The following is a 20,753-nucleotide window of genomic DNA, read 5'->3' on the forward strand; positions in this document are numbered from 1 at the left end:
ACGGAGCGTAGATGTTGAAATCCCTAAATTTCTTGCAATTGCACTTTGAGAAACGTTGTTCTTAAACTGTTTGACTATTTGCTCACGCAGTTGTGGACAAAGTGGTGACCGTCGCCCCATCCTTTCTCGTGAAAGACTGAGCATTTTTTGGGAAGCTGTTTTTATACCCAATCATGGCACCCACCTGTTCCCAATTTGCCTGTTCACCTGTGGGATGTTCCAAATAAGTGTTTGATGAGCATTCCTCAACTTTATCAGTATTTATTGCCACCTTTCCCAACTTCTTTGTCACGTGTTGCTGACATCAAATTCTAAAGTTGATGATTATTTGCAACAAAAAAAAAATGTTTATCAGTTTGAACATCAAATATGTTGTCTTTGTAGCATATTCAACTGAATATGGGTTGAAAATGATTTGCAAATCATTGTATTCCGTTTATATTTACATCTAACACAATTTCCCAACTCAAATGGAAACGGGATTTGTATATATATATATATATATGTATATATATATATATATATATATATATATATATATATATATATATATATATATATATATATATATATATATATATATATATATATATATATATATATATATATATATATATATATATATATATATATTTGCCGACTGGTGATTTTCATTTTTATTGTATACAAATCTAAAATGAAAAAAGATCGAGCTATTACCCTATGACAGTGAAAAAGAACAACACTTTTACATTTTTCTGGATTTTTTTGTATTTGGCTGTCATCTGTTTTAATTATGAGACATAATTGTGTCAAAGTCATGATTTTTTTTTACATGCTGGAAATAAGAAATCATTACTTTAAAAAAGTAGTTTTATACTTGTGAGTGTTGATGACACAGCTTTGCAACATTTTATATTCTAGTTTTAAGCATGTTTTACTCAATATAGGTCATCAAATCTCCGCAACAAGCTGCAGTATCTTACTGAGATCATTTAGGAGCAAAAACCCTTAAAACAAGTAAAACACTCTAACATAAAATCTTATGTATGGGATGCCCAAAATGTCCATAACACACCCAGCCGAGTCCCACGGGAAGGGGGGGGGGGGATAAAAGTTAGAAAAGTTGTCAAAAGTCCCAAAAATGTTTAAAATAGTATTTTGAAATACCTACCCAGGTTCGAGTGCCCAGAATGTCCAAAACGCGCCCAGCAAAGTCCCACGGGAAGGCGGGGAAAAAAGTGACAAAAGTCGGTAAAATGTTAAAAAATCACACCGGGGTTCGAGTTCCATGTGGGCACTCGAACCTGGGTAGGTATTTTGAACATTTTACCGACTTTTGCCAACTTTTCCAACTTTTATCCCCCCTCCCCGTGGGACTTTGCTGGGTGTGTTATGGACATTTTGGGCATCCCGGGACTTGTGCGGCCGGCGGTGGGACTCGTGGGACTGGAACCCGGGGAGGTATTTTGGACAAAATTGGGACTTTTGACCATTTTGGCTGCCTTTTCCCCTCTTCTTCCCCACCTTCCTGTGCACCATTGCTGGGTGTGTTTTGGACATTTGGACAAAAATAGTTTCAAGCATGTTTTACTCAATATAGGTCATCAAATCTCCGCAACAAGCTGTAATATCTTACTGAGATCATTTAGGAGCAAAAACCCTTAAAACAAGTAAAACACTCTGACATAAAATCTTATGTGTGGCCGCGCAAGTCCCGGGATGCCCAAAATGTCCATAACACACCCAGCCGAGTCCCACGGGGAGAGGGGATAAAAGTTGGAAAAGTTGGCAAAAGTCCCAAAAATGTTCAAAATACCTACCCAGGTTCGAGTGCCCAGAATGTCCAAAACGCGCCCAGCAAAGTCCCACGGGAAGGCGGGGGAAAAAAAGACAAAAGTCGGTAAAATGTTAAAAAAAATCACACCGGGGTTCGAGTGCCACAAGTCTTAAGACTTGTGGCACTCCATGTGGCACTCGAACCTGGGTAGGTATTTTGAACATTTTTGGGACTTTTGCCAACTTTTCCAACTTTTATCCCCCCTCCCCGTGGGACTCGGCTGGGTGTGTTATGGACATTTTGGGCATCCCGGGAATTGCGCGGCCGGCGGCGGGACTTGTGGCACTCGAACCTGGGTAGGTATTTTGAACATTTTTGGGGACTTTTGACGACTTTTCTCACTTTTCTCCCCCACTTCCCCGTGGGACTTTGCTGGGTGCCTTTTGGGCATTTTTTGCATCCCGGGACTTGTGCGGCCGGCGGCGGGACTCGTGGGACTGGATCCCGGGGAGGTATTTTGGACAAAATTGGGACTTTTTTTTTTGCCTTCCTGTGCACCATTGCTCAGTGTGTTTTGGACATTTGGACAAAAATCGTTTCAAGCATGTTTTACTCAATATAGGTCATCAAATCTCAGCAACAAGCTGTAATATCTTACTGACATCATTTAGGACCAAAACCCTTAAAGGCCTACTCAAAAAATGTTTTTAAATTTAAACGGGGATAGCAGATCCATTCTATGTGTCATACTTGATCATTTCGCGATATTGCCATATTTTTGCTGAAAGGATTTAGTAGAGAACATCGACGATAAAGTTCGCAACTTTTGGTCGCTGATAAAAAAAGCCTTGCCTGTACCGGAAGTAGCGTGACATCACAGGTTGAAAGGCTCCTCACATGTGCACATTGTTTACACCAGCAGCGAGAGAGATTCGGACCGAGAAAGTGACGATTGCCCCTTTAATTTGAGCGAGGATGAAAGATTCGTGGATGAGGAACGTGAGAGTGAAGGACAAGAGTGCAGTGCAGGACGCATCTTTTTTCACTCTGACCGTAACTTAGGTACAAGCTGGCTCATTGGATTCCACACTTTCTCCTTTTTCTATTGTGGATCACGGATTTGTATTTCAAACCACCTCGGATACTATATCCTCTTGAAAATGAGAGTCGAGAACGCGAAATGGACATTCACAGTGACTTTTATCTCCACGACAATACATCGGTGAAGCACTTTAGCTACGGAGCTAACGTGATAGCATCGGGCTTAACTGCATATAGAATTAAAATAAATAAACCCCTGACTGGAAGGATAGACAGAAAATCAACTGTTGCTAACGACGCCATTGAAGCTAACTTAGCAACGGGACCTCACCGAGCTATGCTAAAAACATTAGCTATCCACCTACGCCAGCCAGCCCTCATCTGGTCATCAACACCCGTGCTCACCTGCGTTCCAGCGATCGACGGAGCGACGAAGGACTTCACCCGATCATCCGTGCGGTCGGCGGCTCGCGTCGGATAGCGCGTCTGCTATCCAAGCCAAAGTCCTCCTGGTTGTGTTGCTGCAGCCAGCCGCTAATACACCGATCCCACCTACAGCTTTCTTCTTTGCAGTCTTCATTGTTCATTAAACAAATTGCAAAAGATTCACCAACACAGAAGTCCAGAATACTGTGGAATTTTGCGATGAAAACAGAGATTTTTTGTATTGGATACAATGGGGTACCAATACTTCCGTTTCAACGATTGACGTCACGCGCATACGTCATCATACATAGACGTTTTCAACCGGAAGTTTAGCGGGAAATTTAAAATGTCACTTTATAAGTTAACCCGGCCGTATTGGCATGTGTTGCAATGTTAAGATTTCATCATTGATATATAAACTATCAGACTGCGTGGTCGGTAGTAGTGGCTTTCAGTAGGCCTTTAAAACAAGTAAAACACTCTTAACATAAAATCTGCTTAGTGAGAAGAATGATCTTATCAGACAGAAAATAAGCAAATATCACCCTTATTTGACATATTTCATCTTACTTAGATTTCAGTTTTTGCATTGCACAGTTTGAACAGTAACACTGTGTTTGAATATTTTTTTTAAGTGTTTTTTTTAGCGTACCACAAGAGGGAGCTAGAGATTTAAAGGCAGGAAAAAGATGACGCAAGAGCGACAGCATGAGGGGAAAGAAAGAAAGAAGAAGACAGTTGACTCGCGGCAACCTGTCCTCTTTCCCTATTTTCCTTCTGTGAATCCCATCGCACTCTCCCCCGTCTCGCTCCCGCCCGCCCTCTGAGAGATTACCGTCGCCATGGCGACGCTGCGGATGGGCTCGGAAGTCACAGTGGCCGTGGCTGCCATGGCAACGCCCGCACGCTTGCGTCTCGCTCGGCTAGCGACGGCCCGGACCCGTACCGTCGCCCGCCCGGTCGAGATAGGGAAGTCATTTTGTAAATGGCTCCTGATTTATGCTCGCTGTCCGGGCGCCAAAGCTCCGTGGGATGGGGCCGCCGGCGGGGGGCACGTGGACCTCAACACCCATCGAAATGACACGGGAAGTCTTGGTTATTACGTCAAATATGACATACTTGTCCATCTACATGTAGATGTACACTATATATAATATGGTAGCCATGGTCATGAGGTAGAGTGTTTCCATGGCAACAGTCAGAGAGAGGAGGGGGGGAGGCTGGTTGAGAGACATGGGGAGTGAAAGAATGAAGTGTGTGTGTGTTTGTGTTGCGCGTATATGACACTGTGGGGACCGCTCGGCGTTTTACACGACATTCCGCTCCTTCCTCGTCTCAGAGCGCGCCTTCGAAAGGCGTTTTGAGACTGGGGCTGAAAGTGCAGGTGAAGGGGGGGGGAAAAAAATGGCTACCAGTGTTGAGGTCGGAGGTTATTGTGTAAAAAGAGCGTCCTGGCGGGGACCGAGCGTGTGTGTGAGTGTGTGTGTGTGTGAGTGTGTGTGTGGGGGATGTGAAGTGATTTGAGTTCACCTGACATAAATATTCCCATGCACACGCTCTTGCACACGCCCACGCGTGTTCACTATAATCGCCGTATGAGCGAAGTGTGTTGTTGTCGGAAAGAAAGGCGAGATTCATTCACCTGACGGCAACAACGCCGGCGCCAAGACGTGCACGCGAGCGGCGAGGCAATCACTTGACAGAAGTCGGCATGACGGGAGGACGTGATGCCGAGTGCCCAAGTTTCGGATTCAGATTCAGATCCAGATAGGTCTTTATTGTCATTGCAACATGTAAAAAAATACAATCTAGACTGGGCTCCTAAGGGGGTCTAGTCTGGAGTGGGAAAAAACCTCCATGCAATGCACACATAAAACATGTTACATTTAATCACGACAAACTCGCAACAGAGGGGAGGGGAGTTGGGACCCTGGAGGTCGACTGCTGCTATGAAGCGCTGCCATCCAACCATCACCCCGAGGGGAAAGAAGCGGCAACTTTGAGACCTCCTAATTCGGGAGATTCGGGGGGGACAAAATTGGGACTTTTGACCATTTTGGCTGCCTTTTCCCCTCTTCTTCCCCGCCTTCCTGTGCACCATTGCTGGGTGTGTTTTGGACATTTGGACAAAAATAGTTTTAAGCATGTTTTACTCAATATAGGTCATCAAATCTCCGCAACAAGCTGCAAATATCTTACTGAGATCATTTAGGAGCAAAAACCCTTAAAACAAGTAAAACACTCTGACATAAAATCTTATGTATGGCCGCGCAAGTCCCGGGATGCCCAAAATGTCCATAACACACCCAACCGAGTCCCACGGGGAGGGGGGATAAAAGTTGGAAAAGTTGGCAAAAGTCCCAAAAATGTTCAAAATACCTACCCAGGTTCGAGTGCCCAGAATGTCCAAAACGCGCCCAGCAAAGTCCCACGGGAAGGCGGGGAAAAAAGTGACAAAAGTCGGTAAAATGTTAAAAATCACACACCCGGGTTCGAGTGCCACAAGTCTTAAGACTTGTGGCACTCCATGTGGGACTCCAACCTAGGTAGGTATTTTGAACATTTTTGGGACTTTTGCCAACTTTTCCAACTTTTATCCCCCCTCCCCGTGGGACTCGGCTGGGTGTGTGATGGACATTTTGGGCATCCCGGGAATTGCGCGGCCGGCGGTGGGACTTGTGGGACTCGAACCTGGGTAGGTATTTTGAACATTTTTGGGGACTTTTGACGACTTTTCTCACTTTTCTCCCCCACTTCCCCGTGGGACTTTGCTGGGTGCCTTTTGGGCCGGCGGTGGGACTCGTGGGACTGGATCCCGGGGAGGTATTTTGGACAAAATTGGGACTTTTGACCATTTTGGCTGCCTTTTCCCCTCTTCTTCCCCGCCTTCCTGTGCACCATTGCTGTGTGTGTTTTGGACATTTGGACAAAAATAGTTTTAAGCATGTTTTACTCAATATAGGTCATCAAATCTCCGCAACAAGCTGCAAATATCTTACTGAGATCATTTAGGAGCAAAAACCCTTAAAACAAGTAAAACACTCTGACATAAAATCTTATGTATGGCCGCGCAAGTCCCGGGATGCCCAAAATGTCCATAACACACCCAACCGAGTCCCACGGGGAGGGGGGATAAAAGTTGGAAAAGTTGGCAAAAGTCCCAAAAATGTTCAAAATACCTACCCAGGTTCGAGTGCCCAGAATGTCCAAAACGCGCCCAGCAAAGTCCCACGGGAAGGCGGGGAAAAAAAGTGACAAAAGTCGGTAAAATGTTAAAAATCACACACCCGGGTTCGAGTGCCACAAGTCTTAAGACTTGTGGCACTCCATGTGGGACTCCAACCTAGGTAGGTATTTTGAACATTTTTGGGACTTTTGCCAACTTTTCCAACTTTTATCCCCCCTCCCCGTGGGACTCGGCTGGGTGTGTGATGGACATTTTGGGCATCCCGGGAATTGCGCGGCCGGCGGTGGGACTTGTGGGACTCGAACCTGGGTAGGTATTTTGAACATTTTTGGGGACTTTTGACGACTTTTCTCACTTTTCTCCCCCACTTCCCCGTGGGACTTTGCTGGGTGCCTTTTGGGCCGGCGGTGGGACTCGTGGGACTGGATCCCGGGGAGGTATTTTGGACAAAATTGGGACTTTTGACCATTTTGGCTGCCTTTTCCCCTCTTCTTCCCCGCCTTCCTGTGCACCATTGCTGTGTGTGTTTTGGACATTTGGACAAAAATAGTTTTAAGCATGTTTTACTCAATATAGGTCATCAAATCTCCGCAACAAGCTGCAATATCTTACTGAGATCATTTAGGAGCAAAAACCCTTAAAACAAGTAAAACACTCTGACATAAAATCTTATGTATGGCCGCGCAAGTCCCGGGATGCCCAAAATGTCCATAACACACCCAGCCGAGTCCCACGGGGAGGGGGGATAAAAGTTGGAAAAGTTGGCAAAAGTCCCAAAAATGTTCAAAATACCTACCCAGGTTCGAGTGCCCAGAATGCCCAAAAGGCACCCAGCAAAGTCCCACGGGAAGGCGGGGAAAAAGTGACAAAAGTCGGTAAAATGTTAAAAATCACACACCCGGGTTCGAGTGCCACAAGTCTTAAGACTTGTCCATGTGGGACTCGAACCTGGGTAGGTATTTTGAACATTTTTGGGACTTTTGCCAACTTTTCCAACTTTTATCCCCCCTCCCCCTCACCGTGGGACTCGGCTGGGTGTGTGATGGACATTTTGGGCATCCCGGGAATTGCGCGGCCGGCGGTGGGACTTGTGGGACTCGAACCTGGGTAGGTATTTTGAACATTTTTGGGGACTTTTGACGACTTTTCTCACTTTTCTCCCCCACTTCCCCGTGGGACTTTGCTGGGTGCCTTTTGGGCATTTTTTGCATGCCGGGACTTGTGCGGCCGGCGGCGGGACTCGTGGGACTGGAACCCGGGGAGGTATTTTGGACAAAATTGGGACTTTTGACCATTTTGGCCGCCTTTTCCCCTCTTCTTCCTTGCCTTCCTGTGCACCATTGCTGGGTGTGTTTTGGACATTTGGACAAAAATAGTTTTAAGCATGTTTTACTCAATATAGGTCATCAATTCTCCGCAACAAGCTGTAATATCTTACTGAGATCATTTAGGACCAAAACCCTTAAAGGCCTACTGAAAATTTTTTTTTTAATTTAAACGGGGATAGCAGATCCATTCTATGTGTCATACTTGATCATTTCGCGATATTGCCATATTTTTGCTGAAAGGATTTAGTAGAGAACATCGACGTCACAGGTTGAAAGGCCCCTCACATCTTCAAATTGTTTACACCAGCAGCGAGAGCGATTCGGGGGGGGGGGGGGGGGGGGGGGGATAAGGGGGGAGGACACCCCTTATATACAGGCTTTCGTGGGCCACTAGACATTTTGTGGCGGGCCAGATCTGGCCCCTGGGTTTTGAGATAACTGTACACTCTTCATCTATTTGTGATATTTTTCAATCAGTGATTTTCTCTCTTCTGCGTTTTACTCTGCTCAGGTACTTGATGAATGTGACGTTCGAGGGCCGTAATCTGTCGTTCAGCGAGGACGGCTACCAGATGCACCCCAAACTGGTCATCATTCTGCTCAACAAAGACCGACAGTGGGACAGAGTAAGTGTTTTTTTTTGTGTACCGTATTTTTCGGACCATAAGGCGCACTTCAAATCCTTTAATGTTCTCAAAAGGTGCGCCTTATAACTCGGTGTGACTAGCGTACGTATTATTTCTGGTCGTATTCACCGACCTCAAAGCTATTTTATTTGGTACGTGGTGTAATGATAAGTGTGACCAGTAGATGGCAGTCACACACAAGAGATACGGGTGGACTGCAGGTTGAAGTCTGTTCAATAAAGGTAAGCAAGCAACACCAAAACTTTGATGTTTCATTTAAAATAAAGACCATTACACACAGCGCTCAAAATTCTGTCAAAATGTTTTAGTACGACTCTGGTAAGCTGCGAAGCCACACCGCTTAATGGAACGTGGAGCAATATGTCTACCATAGTCAGACGTACTGTGCTTCAACGTACGGTATTACTATGGTGTGTGTAAGGACCCCAAAAGGGCGCTTATTTGGAGACATTATCTGGCGTTTTGTTTCACAATATTATGCACAACCGAGTGTTTAAATGTAGAAAACATAATCATATTATGACCCCTTTAATGCGTTGCTTGCCGCCCTATGGCCACAAAAATATGGTATTTGTACAAGGAGGCGACTTTTGACATGCAGCACATTCTAACCACCAACGGTTTCCTTAAGTTTGTGGCCGTATTAGTCACGACGGCGATATCTGCGTTCCTCATCATCACATTTTCCGTTTTTGAGCATTTTTAAGCCCGACGCTTTCCAGACGCCACTCTGATTAGATGCTATCAGACTGGTGAAGGTGCCTTTGAGCAGCACGCTGCAGCACCAGCGTGCTGCTTCACGGGGGATGTTGGCCACACCGCCGCTAACTACTGACTGATAACAATTCACATAATAACACAAACCCCAAAAGGCAGTGAAGTTGTCACGTTGTGTAAATGGTAAATAAAAAGAGAATACAACAAATCAACTTATATTCAATTGAATAGACTGCAAAGACAAGATATTTCATGTTTTTGTACAAATAATCATGAACTTAGAATTGAATGGCAGCAACACATTGCAAAAAAGGCATTTTTACCAGTGTGTTACATGGCCTTTCCTTTTAACAACACCCATTAATGGTTTGGGAACTGAGGAGACACATTTTTGAAGTGGAATTCTTTCCCATTCTTGCTTGATGTACAGCTTAAGTTGTTCAACAGTCTCCCTTCTCACTCTTTTACTATGAAGCCACGCTGTTGTAACACCTGGCTTGGCATTGTCCTGCGGAAATAAGCAGGGGCGTCCATGATAACGTTGCTTGGATGGCAACATATGTTGCTCCAAAACCTTTCATTATTAGTGGTGCCTTCACAGATGTGTAAGTTACCCATGTCTTGGCCGCTAATACACCCCCATACCATCACACATGCGCCTAGAACAATCCGGATGTTTTTTTTCCTCTTTCGTCACGACGTCCACAGTTTCCAAAAACAAATTGAAATGTGGACTCGTCAGACCACAGAACACTTTTCCACTTTGCGTCAGTCCATTTTAGATGAGCTCGGGCCCAGCGAAGCCGGCGGCGTTTCTGGGTGTTGTTGATAAATGGCTTCGGCTTCGCATAGTAGAGTTTTAACTTACACTTACAGATGTAGCGACCGACTGTAGTTACTGACAGTGGGTTTCTGAAGTGTTCCTGAGCCCATGTGGTGATATCCTTTACACACCGATGTGGCTTTTTGATGCAGTACCGCCTGAGGGATCCAAGGTGCGTAATATCATGGTGATTTCTCCAGATTCTCTGAAGTTTCTGATGATATTACGGAGCGTAGATGGTGAAATGCCTAAATTCCTTGCAATAGCGGGTTGAGAAATGTTGTTCCTAAACAAGTTGCTCAGGCATTTGTTGACAAAGTGACAAACCAAAAAACTAGCAGGTATCATTCGTCGAGTAACAAAATAGTTGACGCTAAGGCGTATACCTGCTAAATTAGTCTAAAAAAAAAATAAATAAAAAACTATCATGCTAATCTTAGCATGCCAAAATGCTAACTGTAACATGGGTCAAGCCCCAAAATGTATCACTCCGAGGTGTGTACCTGGTAAATGTGTTTAAAATGCTAGCATGCTAACGTTAGCATGAATAAAATACAAAGTGTACACCTACAAAAATAGCTTTAAAAAAAAGCTAACATGCTAACAGGTATATTTTGTCAAGTAACAGAATATTTGACGCCAAGGTGTATACCTGCTAATTTAGTCTAAAAAAAAAAAAAAAAGCTATCATGCTAACGTTAGCATGCCAAAATGCTAACTGTAACATGGGTCAAGCCCCAAAATATATGACCCTGAGGTGTGTACCTAATAAAATTGTTTAAAATGCTAGCATGCTAACGTTAGCATGAATAAAATAAAAGGTATACACCTACAAAATTAGCTTAAAAAAAGCTAACATGCTAACAGGTATATTTTGTCAAGTAACAAAATATTTGACGCCAAGGTGTATACCTGCTAATTTAGTCTAAAAAAAAAAAAAAAGCTATCATGCTAACGTTAGCATGCCAAAATGCTAACTGTAACATGGGTCAAGCCCCAAAATATATGACCCTGAGGTGTGTACCTAATAAAATTGTTTAAAATGTTAGCATGCTAACGTTAGCATGAATAAAATAAAAAGTATACACCTACAAAATTAGCTTAAAAAAAGCTAACATGCTAACAGGTGTGTTTTGTCAAGAAACAAAATATTTTACGCTAAGGCGTATACCTGCTAAATTAGTCTAAAAAAAACAAAAACAAAAACTATCATGCTAATCTTAGCATGCCAAAATGCTAACTGTAACATGGGTCAAGTCCCAAAATGTATCACTCCGAGGTGTGTACCTGGTAAATGTGTTTAAAATGCTAGCATGCCAACGTTAGCATGAATAAAATACAAAGTGTACACCTACAAAAATAGCTTTAAAAAAAAAGCTAACATGCTAACAGGTATATTTTGTCAAGTAACAAAATATTTGACGCCAAGGTGTATACCTGCTAATTTAGTCTAAAAAAAAAAAAAAAGCTATCATGCTAACGTTAGCATGCCAAAATGCTAACTGTAACATGGGTCAAGCCCCAAAATATATGACCCTGAGGTGTGTACCTAATAAAATTGTTTAAAATGTTAGCATGCTAACGTTAGCATGAATAAAATAAAAAGTATACACCTACAAAATTAGCTTAAAAAAAGCTAACATGCTAACAGGTATATTTTGTCAAGTAACAAAATATTTGACGCCAATGTGTATACCTGCTAATTTAGTCTAAAAAAAAAAAAAAAGCTATCATGCTAACGTTAGCATGCCAAAATGCTAACTGTAACATGGGTCAAGCCCCAAAATATATGACCCTGAGGTGTGTACCTAATAAAATTGTTTAAAATGTTAGCATGCTAACGTTAGCATGAATAAAATAAAAAGTATACACCTACAAAATTAGCTTAAAAAAAGCTAACATGCTAACAGGTGTCTTTTGTCAAGAAACAAAATATTTTACGCTAAGGCGTATACCTGCTAAATTAGTCTAAAAAAAAAAAGCTATCATGCTAACGTTAACATGCCAAAATGCTAACTGGGTCAAGCCCCAAAATATATCACTCTGAGGTGTGTACCTGGTAAATGTGTTTAAAATGCTAGCATGCTAATGTTAGCATGAATAAAATACAAAGTGTACACCTACAAAATTAGCTTAAAGAAAAGCTAACATGCTAACAGGTGTTTTTTGTCAAGTAACAAAATATTTGATAGCTGCTAAATTATCTTATAAAAGCTATCGTACTCCTCATCGTCGCTCCTCGTCCTTCCTCTTTGTCTTTCTCTTTCTTCTCCCTCTAATCTATATTCTGTCCTCTGATCAGAGAACAAGGTGAGCGTCTCCCTTATGTCCCCTCCCTCCCCTCACCCCTCTCACACTCATCTTTAATTCTCAGCTTGACTTCCAGCTGAACCTCCACTTCCTGCTTCCTAATGAGCTCCGCCATCAGGAGTGTGAGGACCATGGCGAGGGTCTCACCTTCAGGCCCATTTGTCTCCCACTCCATTGCAATGTGTGTGGGTGTGTGTGTGTGTGTGTGTGTGTGTGTGTGTGTGTGTGTGTGTGTGTGTGTGTGTGTGTGTGTGTGTGTGTGTGTGTGTGTGTGTGTGTGTGTGTGTGTGTGTGTGTGTGTGTTCTTGTATTTCTACCCTTCGTGAGACATGAAGAAGGAAAAGTATCTTCCATATGAGGAGGTGTGAACAAGTGATGACGTAAATCATGGTCCTAATAACATTGCATCTAATAGAGAATGTCTCATTTGCACCCCTGCTGGTGACATCTATGTACTGTAAAGTTCAAATTTGAATGACAATAAAAAGGAAGTCTAAGTCTAAAATGAGAGTGTGTCGCTTTTAAAGGTCAACATTTGAAATAACATGTGTGTGTATGAAATTGAAATGCACCCCCTTTGGCCAAAATTAATTTAAAAAAAATAAATAAATATGTATATAAAGAAATACTGTAATAAATGATGAAGATTAAAAATCAATTACAAACAAAAAATTCCAAAACAATAATGTGTCGACACAATGTCAACTTTTTTCTTATAAAATTGGAAACAATTTCTCATATTCTCTCTGTTTCTGTAATATTGCAATATTTTCTAGTAAAATTATTACATTTTTATGTAAAATGTTTAATTTTTCATGTAAAATTATTATTTTTTTAATGTAAAATTATTAATTTTTTAATGTAAAATTATTAATTTTTTATGTAGAATTATTAATTTTTTTATGTAAAATGGTGACATTTGTCATACCAAATTCGGACTTTTATCACAATTTTGCCAATTTTGTTTTTGTTCTCGTAAAACAAAAGTCATAATTTTACTCAAAAAATGTCAATTTCTTGAGTAAAATTATGACTTTTGTCATAGTTTTGCCAAGTAAAATTCCGATTATTATTATTATTATTATACTATTGCCAAAATTTTTAAAGTTTTCTTATAAAATTGTGACTTTTGTCGAGTAAAATTACAACTTTTTTCATAAAATTGCCACAATTTTAAGCTTTTCTTGTAAAAATGGTGACTGTTATTGAGTAAAATTCCAACTTTTATCATAATATTGCACAAATGTTCCGTTTTTCTTGAAAAATTAATTTGACTTGCAATGAGTAAAATTACGACTTTTATTATAATACTAGAGGGAGGCATTTTTTGGAGGTCTCAAGAAGGTAACAAATACAAGAATGTGTGTGTGTTCTTGTATTTCTATTCTTCTTGAGACATGAACAAGGACAAGTATCTTCCATATGAGGAGGTGTGAACAAGTGATGACATAAGTCATGGTCCCAATAACATTGCAACTAATAGACAATGTCTCATTAGCACCCCTGCTGGTCAAAATGAGGGTGGTCCCAAAAAGGAGTTTTTTTTTTCAAATTGACTGTGTGTCGCTTTTAAAGGTGCTCCCCCTCTGTTCAACATATGAAATAACATGTGTGTGTATGAAATTGAAATGCGCCCCCTTTGGCCACAATTAATTTAAAAAAAAATAATAATTATGTATATAAAGAAATACTGTAAAAAATGATGAAGATTAAAAATCAATTACAAACAAAAAATTCCAAAGAAATAATGTGTCGACACAATGTCAACTTTTTTCTTATAAAATTGGAAACACTTTCTCATATTCTCTGTGTTTCTGTAATATTGCAATATTTTCTAGTAAAATTATTACATTTTTATGTAAAATGTTTAATTTTTTATGTAAAATTATTATTTTTTTAATGTAAAATTATTAATTTTTTAATGTAAAATTATTAATTTTTTATGTAGAATTATTAATTTTTTTAATGTAAAATGGTGACATTTGTCATACCAAATTCGGACTCTTATCACAATTTTGCCAATTTTGTTTTTGTTCTCGTAAAACAAAAGTCATAATTTTACTCAAAAAATGTCAATTTCTTGAGTAAAATTATGACTTTTGTCATAGTTTTGCCAAGTAAAATTCAGATTATTATTATTATTATTATTATTATACTATTGCCAAAATTTTTAAAGTTTTCTTATAAAATTGTGACTTTTGTCGAGTAAATTTACGACTCTTTTCATAAAATTGCCACCATTTTAAGCTTTTCTTGTAAAAAATAGTGACTGTTATTGAGTAAAATTCCAACTTTTATCATAATATTGCACAAATGTTCCGTTTTTCTTGAAAAATTAATTTGATTTGCGTTGATTAAAATGACGACTTTTATTACAATACTAGAGGGAGGCATTTTTTGGAGGTCTCAAAAAGGTAACAAATACAAGAATGTGTGTGTGTGTGTTCTTGTATTTCTATTCTTCTTGAGACATGAAGAAGGAAAAGTATCTTCCATATGAGGAGGTGTGAACAAGTGATGACATAAGTCATGGTCCCAATAACATTGCATCTAATAGACAATGTCTCATTAGCACCCCTGCTGGTCAAAATGAGGGTGGTCCCAAAAAGGAGGGGTTTTTTTCAAATTGACTGTGTGTCGCTTTTAAAGGTGCTCCCCCTCTGGTCAACATATGAAATAACATGTGTGTGTATGAAATTGAAATGCACCCCCATTGGCCACAATTAATAAAAAAAATAAAAATAAATATGTATATAAAGAAATACTGTAATAAATGATGAAGATTAAAAATCAATTACAAACAAAAAATTCCAAAACAATAATGTGTCGACACAATGTGTCAACCTTTTTCTTATAAAATTGGAAACACTTTCTCATATTCTCTCTGTTTCTGTAATATTGCAATATTTTCTAGTAAAATTATTACATTTTTATCTAAAATGTTTAATTTTTAATGTAAAATTATTAATTTTTTAATGTAAAATTATTAATTTTTTAATGTAAAATTATTAATTTTTTATGTAGAATTATTACTTTTTTTATGTAAAATGGTGACATTTGTCATACCAAATTCGGACTTTTATCACAATTTTGCCAATTTTGTTTTTGTTCTCGTAAAACAAAAATCATAATTTTACTCAAAAAATGTCAATTTCTTGAGTAAAATTATGACTTTTGTCATAGTTTTGCCAAGTAAAATTCCGATTATTATTATTATTATTATACTATTGCCAAAATTTTTAAAGTTTTCTTATAAAATTGTGACTTTTGTCGAGTAAAATTACAACTTTTTTCATAAAATTGCCACAATTTTAAGCTTTTCTTGTAAAAATGGTGACTGTTATTGAGTAAAATTCCAACTTTTATCATAATATTGCACAAATGTTCAGTTTTTCTTGAAAAATTAATTTGACTTGCAATGAGTAAAATTACGACTTTTATTATAATACTAGAGGGAGGCATTTTTTGGAGGTCTCAAGAAGGTAACAAATACAAGAATGTGTGTGTGTTCCTGTATTTCTATTCTTCTTGAGACATGAACAAGGACAAGTATCTTCCATATGAGGAGGTGTGAACAAGTGATGACATAAGTCATGGTCCCAATAACATTGCATCTAATAGACAATGTCTCATTAGCACCCCTGCTGGTCAAAATGAGGGTGGTCCCAAAAAGGAGTTTTTTTTTTCAAATTGACTGTGTGTCGCTTTTAGAGGTGCTCCCCCTCTGGTCAACATATGAAATAACATGTGTGTGTATGAAATTGAAATGCACCCCCTTTGGCCAAAATTAATTAAAAAAAATAATATATATATATATATAAAAATACTGTAATAAATGATGAAGATTAAAAATCAATTACAAACAAAAAATTCCAAAACAATAATGTGTCGACACAATGTGTCAACTTTTTTCTTATAAAATTGGAAACACTTTCTCATATTCTCTCTGTTTCTGTAATATTGCAATATTTTCTAGTAAAATTATTAAATTTTTATGTAAAATGTTAAATTTTTTATGTAAGATTATAATTTTTTAATGTAAAATTATTAATTTTTTAATGTAAAATTATTAATTTTTTATGTAAAATTATTATTTTTTTAATGTAAAATTATTAATTTTTTAATGTAAAATTATTAATTTTTTATGTAGAATTATTAATTTTTTTATGTAAAATGGTGACATTTGTCATACCAAATTCGGACTTTTATCACAATTTTGCCAATTTTGTTTTTGTTCTCGTAAAACAAAAGTCATAATTTTACTCAAAAAATGTCAATTTCTTGAGTAAAATTATGACTTTTGTCATAGTTTTGCCAAGTAAAATTCAGATAATAATTATTATTATTATACTATTGCCAAAATTTTTAAAGTTTTCTTATAAAATTGTGACTTTTGTCGAGTAAATTTACGACTCTTTTCATAAAATTGCCACAATTTTAAGCTTTACTTGTAAAAATGGTGACTGTTATTGAGTAAAATTCCAACTTTTATCATAATATTGCACAAATGTTCCGTTTTTCTTGAAAAATAAATTTGACTTGCGATGAGTAAAATGACGACTTTTATTGTAATACTAGAGGGAGGCATTTTTGGGGGGTCTCAAGAAGGTAACAAATACAAGAATGTGTGTGTGTTCTTGTATTTCTATTCTTCTTGAGACATCAACAAGGAAAAGTATCTTCCATATGAGGAGGTGTGAACAAGTGATGACATAAGTCATGGTCCCAATAACATTGCATCTAATAGACAATGTCTCATTAGCACCCCTGCTGGTCAAAATGAGGGTGGTCCCAAAAAGGAGGGCTTTTTTTCTAATTGACTGTGTGTCGCTTTTAAAAGTGCTCCCCCTCTGGTCAACATATGTAATAACAAGTGTGTGTGTAAGAAATTGAAATGCGCCCCCTTTGGCCAGAATTTAAATAAAAAAAATTGTAAATAGAGACTTACTGTAATAACTTAAAGTAAATAATGAAGATTAAAAAACAATTACAAACAAAAAATTCAGAAAAAAAACAAACTGAATGCAGTCTTTTTCTCACAATGTGTTGACTTTTTTCTTATAAAATTGGCAATAATTTCTCGTATTCCTTCTGTTTCTGTAATATTGCAATATTTTCTCATATAGTTGTGGCTTTTTTATGTAAAATTAGTACTTTTTACTGCAAAATGGTGACATTTGTCATATAAAATTGTGACTTTTATCACAATATTGCCAATTTAAATTTTTTCCTTGTAAAATAGTGACATTTTTTTGAGTAAAATTATGACTTTTGTCATAATTTTGCCTAGTAAAATTCAGATGATTATTATAATATTGCCAAAATTTGAACGTTTTCTTATAAAACTGTGACTTTTGTCAACTCTTTTCAGAAAATTGCCTACATTTTAAGTTTTTCTTGTAAAATTGCGACTGATATTGAGTAACATTCCAACTTTTATCATATCATTGCACACATGTTCAGTTTTTCTTGTAAAAGTTTGACATGTGTTGAGTAAAATTACGACTTTTATTATAACGATGCCAAAATTCCAAGTTTTTCTTGTGAAATTGTGACCTTTTTCTTGTGACATTCCAACTCATTTTTCACAACAAGCTTTTTTATATTTGCATAGTATGTATACGTTAATAATGTTGTAAATACACTTCTTTATATATCTAGAAAGGCTGGTCCTAAAAAAGTAGGCATTATTCTCAGGTCTCAAGAAGGTAACAAATACAAGAATGTGTGTGTGTGTGTGTGTGTGTGTGTGTGTGTGTGTGTGTGTGTGTGTGTGTGTGTGTGTGTGTGTGTGTGTGTGTGTGTGTGTGTGTGTGTGTGTGTGTGTGTGTGTGTGTGTGTGTGTGTGTGTGTGTGTGTGTGTGTGTGTGTGTGTGTGTGTGTGTGTGTGTGTGCCATCCTGATTCTGCAGGAGGAGCCCAGGGGCCAATTAGGGCCACAGCTAATATTCTAATAATCCTGTATATTCTAATATTAGCACGATAGCTTTTTAGAGTAATTCAGCAGGTATGAACCTCAGCGTCCAATATTTTGTTACTTGACGAATGATACCTGTTAGCATCTTAGCTTTTTCTTTTTGTGTCATATAATACTTTTATTAATAACGACTAGTCTACCGTATTTTCCCTACTCTAGAGCGCGTGGGTATATAAGCCACACCCACTACATTTTGGAAGAAATACTATGATTACATTCCATTGACCTAGTTTGACCATCTTTTACCTTGTTTCATCTTCTTTACCTTTATATTGAACTTTTATTAACTTTTATTTAACTTATTTTACCTCTTTATTTACCTTCGATTTAGCTTATTTTACCTTCTATTTTAACTTGTTTCATTTTCTTCCACCTTCTATATTACTTCTTTTACTTTTTATTTACCCTAACTCACTTTACCTTCTATTTACCTTGTATTTACCTCTGTTTAACTTCTTGTTCCTTCTATATTCCTTCTTTTATCTTGAATTTCCCTTTTTTTTTTACCATCTCTTGCCGCTTATTTACCTTCTTTTACCGTTTGTTTACATTATTTTTGTTTATCTTTACCTTTTATTTAATTATTTTACACTCTATATTAATTTTAGTCAGCATAATTTTGTTTTGATTGGTTTTATCTTCTCATTGTACATGTATTTGTTTTCTTTTACCTTTTATTTATTTATTTTATCTTTTATATACATTTTTTTAAATCTTTAATTTATCTTCTATTTGCCTTATTCTATCTTTTAGTTATCTCTGTTTAACTTCTTGCACCGTCTATTTTCCTTCTTTTATCTTTTATTTACCTTTATTTCGTTTATTTACCTTCTTTTGCCGCTTATTTACCTTCTTTTACCGTTTGTTCACCTTATATTCGCTTTCTTTTAACTTTTATTTATTTATTTTACATTCTACATTCATTTTAGTCAGCATAATTTTGTTTTGATTGGTTTTATCTTCTCATTGTACATTTATTTGTTTTCTTTTACTTTTTAATTATTTATTTATTTTACCTTTTATATTCATTTTAAAAACATCTTTTATATACCTTCTATTTACCTTATTCTATCTTTTAATTATCTCTGTTTAACTTCTTGCACCTTCTATATTCCTTCTTTTATCTTTAGGTACCTTTATTTCGTTTATTTACCTTCATTTGCCATTTATTTACCTTATTTTACAGTTTATTTACCTTATATTCGTTTTCCTTTAACTTTTATTTATTTATTTTACATTCTATATTAATTTTAGTCAGCATGATTTTGTTTTGATTTGTTTTATCTTCTCATTGTACATCTATTTGTTTTCTTTGACCTTTTATTTATTTATTTTACCTTTTATATTATTTTTTAAAAATATTTTGTTTACCTTCTATTTACCTTATTGTACCATCGATTTACCTTATTATATATTTTAGTTATCTCTGTTTAACTTGTTGCACCTTCTGTAGTCCTTATTTTATCTTTTATTTACCTTTATTTATTTTATTTACCTTCTTTTGCCGTTTATTTACCTTCTTTTCCCGTTTATTAACATTATATTCGTTTTCTTTTACCTTGTATTTATTTATTTTACATTCTATATTCATTTTAGTCAGCATAATTGTGTTTTGATTGGTTTTATCTTCTCATTGTACATCTATTTGTATTATTTTAACTTTTATTTATTTATTTTACCTTTTATGTAAATGTTTTTATCTTTTCTTTACCTTCTATTTACCCTATTTTACCATCTATTTGCCTTATTCTATCTTTTAGTGACCTCTGTTTAACTTCTATATTCCTTCTTTTATTTTGTATTTACCTTTATTTTGTTTATTTACCTTATTTTACAGTTTATTTACCTTATATTCGTTTTCTTTTACCTTTTATTTATTTATTTTATATTCTATATTCATTTTAGTCAGCGTAATTTTGCTCTGATTGGTTATCTTCTCATTTTAGTCAGGAGAAAATAGGTCTGACTATGACGAAAGATATTAGTCAATGAAATTAATAATATGTCTATTATTTTCTAATACCAATGTTCGTAATAGCGGCGTCACATGATACTTTTACTAGTAACGACTAATCTACCGTATTTTCCGTACTATAAAGCGAGACTGTATGTAAGCCGCACCCACTAAATTTGAAAAGAAATACACATTTTTCCATGTATTAGCCGCAGATATATACGTTGTGAAATGAGTTATTTACACATAATTATTTATTTACATACCTTAATTGTTTCTAAACGGTGTCTGTAACACTGCAGTAAAACGGCCAATCAAACAAAACAGAAGTCATAGTCATGGACCCGCTAGCTGCGCATGCTAGCTCTCCAATCAGCTAAACGTGATGGTGAATTTAGCGACATGCTCTTTTACAGACACAACATGTGAGACCACACGTTTACCAAAGCAGCCTTTGGAAGTTGGTCTTCAGTGGTGGTGTTAAAGCTGTCTGGCATGCGTGCACAGGTGGGCAAGTGGGAGAACGGCTCCCTCTCCATGAAGTACCACGTGTGGCCCCGCGACGAGCTGTACGGCGGAGCAGCG

At 37.3% G+C, this 20,753-nt stretch overlaps 1 protein-coding gene across 1 annotated transcript in view; it reads left to right on the top strand.

Moving 5' to 3' along the window:
• The window catches only part of LOC133642760 (glutamate receptor ionotropic, NMDA 2B-like), a 346,360-nt gene that overhangs the window by 263,019 nt on the left and 62,588 nt on the right, over positions 1-20,753 (top strand). Inside the window, exons 6-7 of the mRNA XM_062037135.1 lie at positions 8,253-8,367; positions 20,676-20,753. The exon at positions 20,676-20,753 is cut by the window's right edge and continues 131 nt beyond it. Coding sequence (XP_061893119.1) covers positions 8,253-8,367; positions 20,676-20,753 — 193 coding nt within the window. The remainder of the gene's footprint in view (positions 1-8,252; positions 8,368-20,675) is intronic.

The sequence above is a fragment of the Entelurus aequoreus genome, linkage group LG25 (assembly GCF_033978785.1).
Source record: "Entelurus aequoreus isolate RoL-2023_Sb linkage group LG25, RoL_Eaeq_v1.1, whole genome shotgun sequence".
Lineage (NCBI taxonomy): Eukaryota > Metazoa > Chordata > Actinopteri > Syngnathiformes > Syngnathidae > Entelurus > Entelurus aequoreus.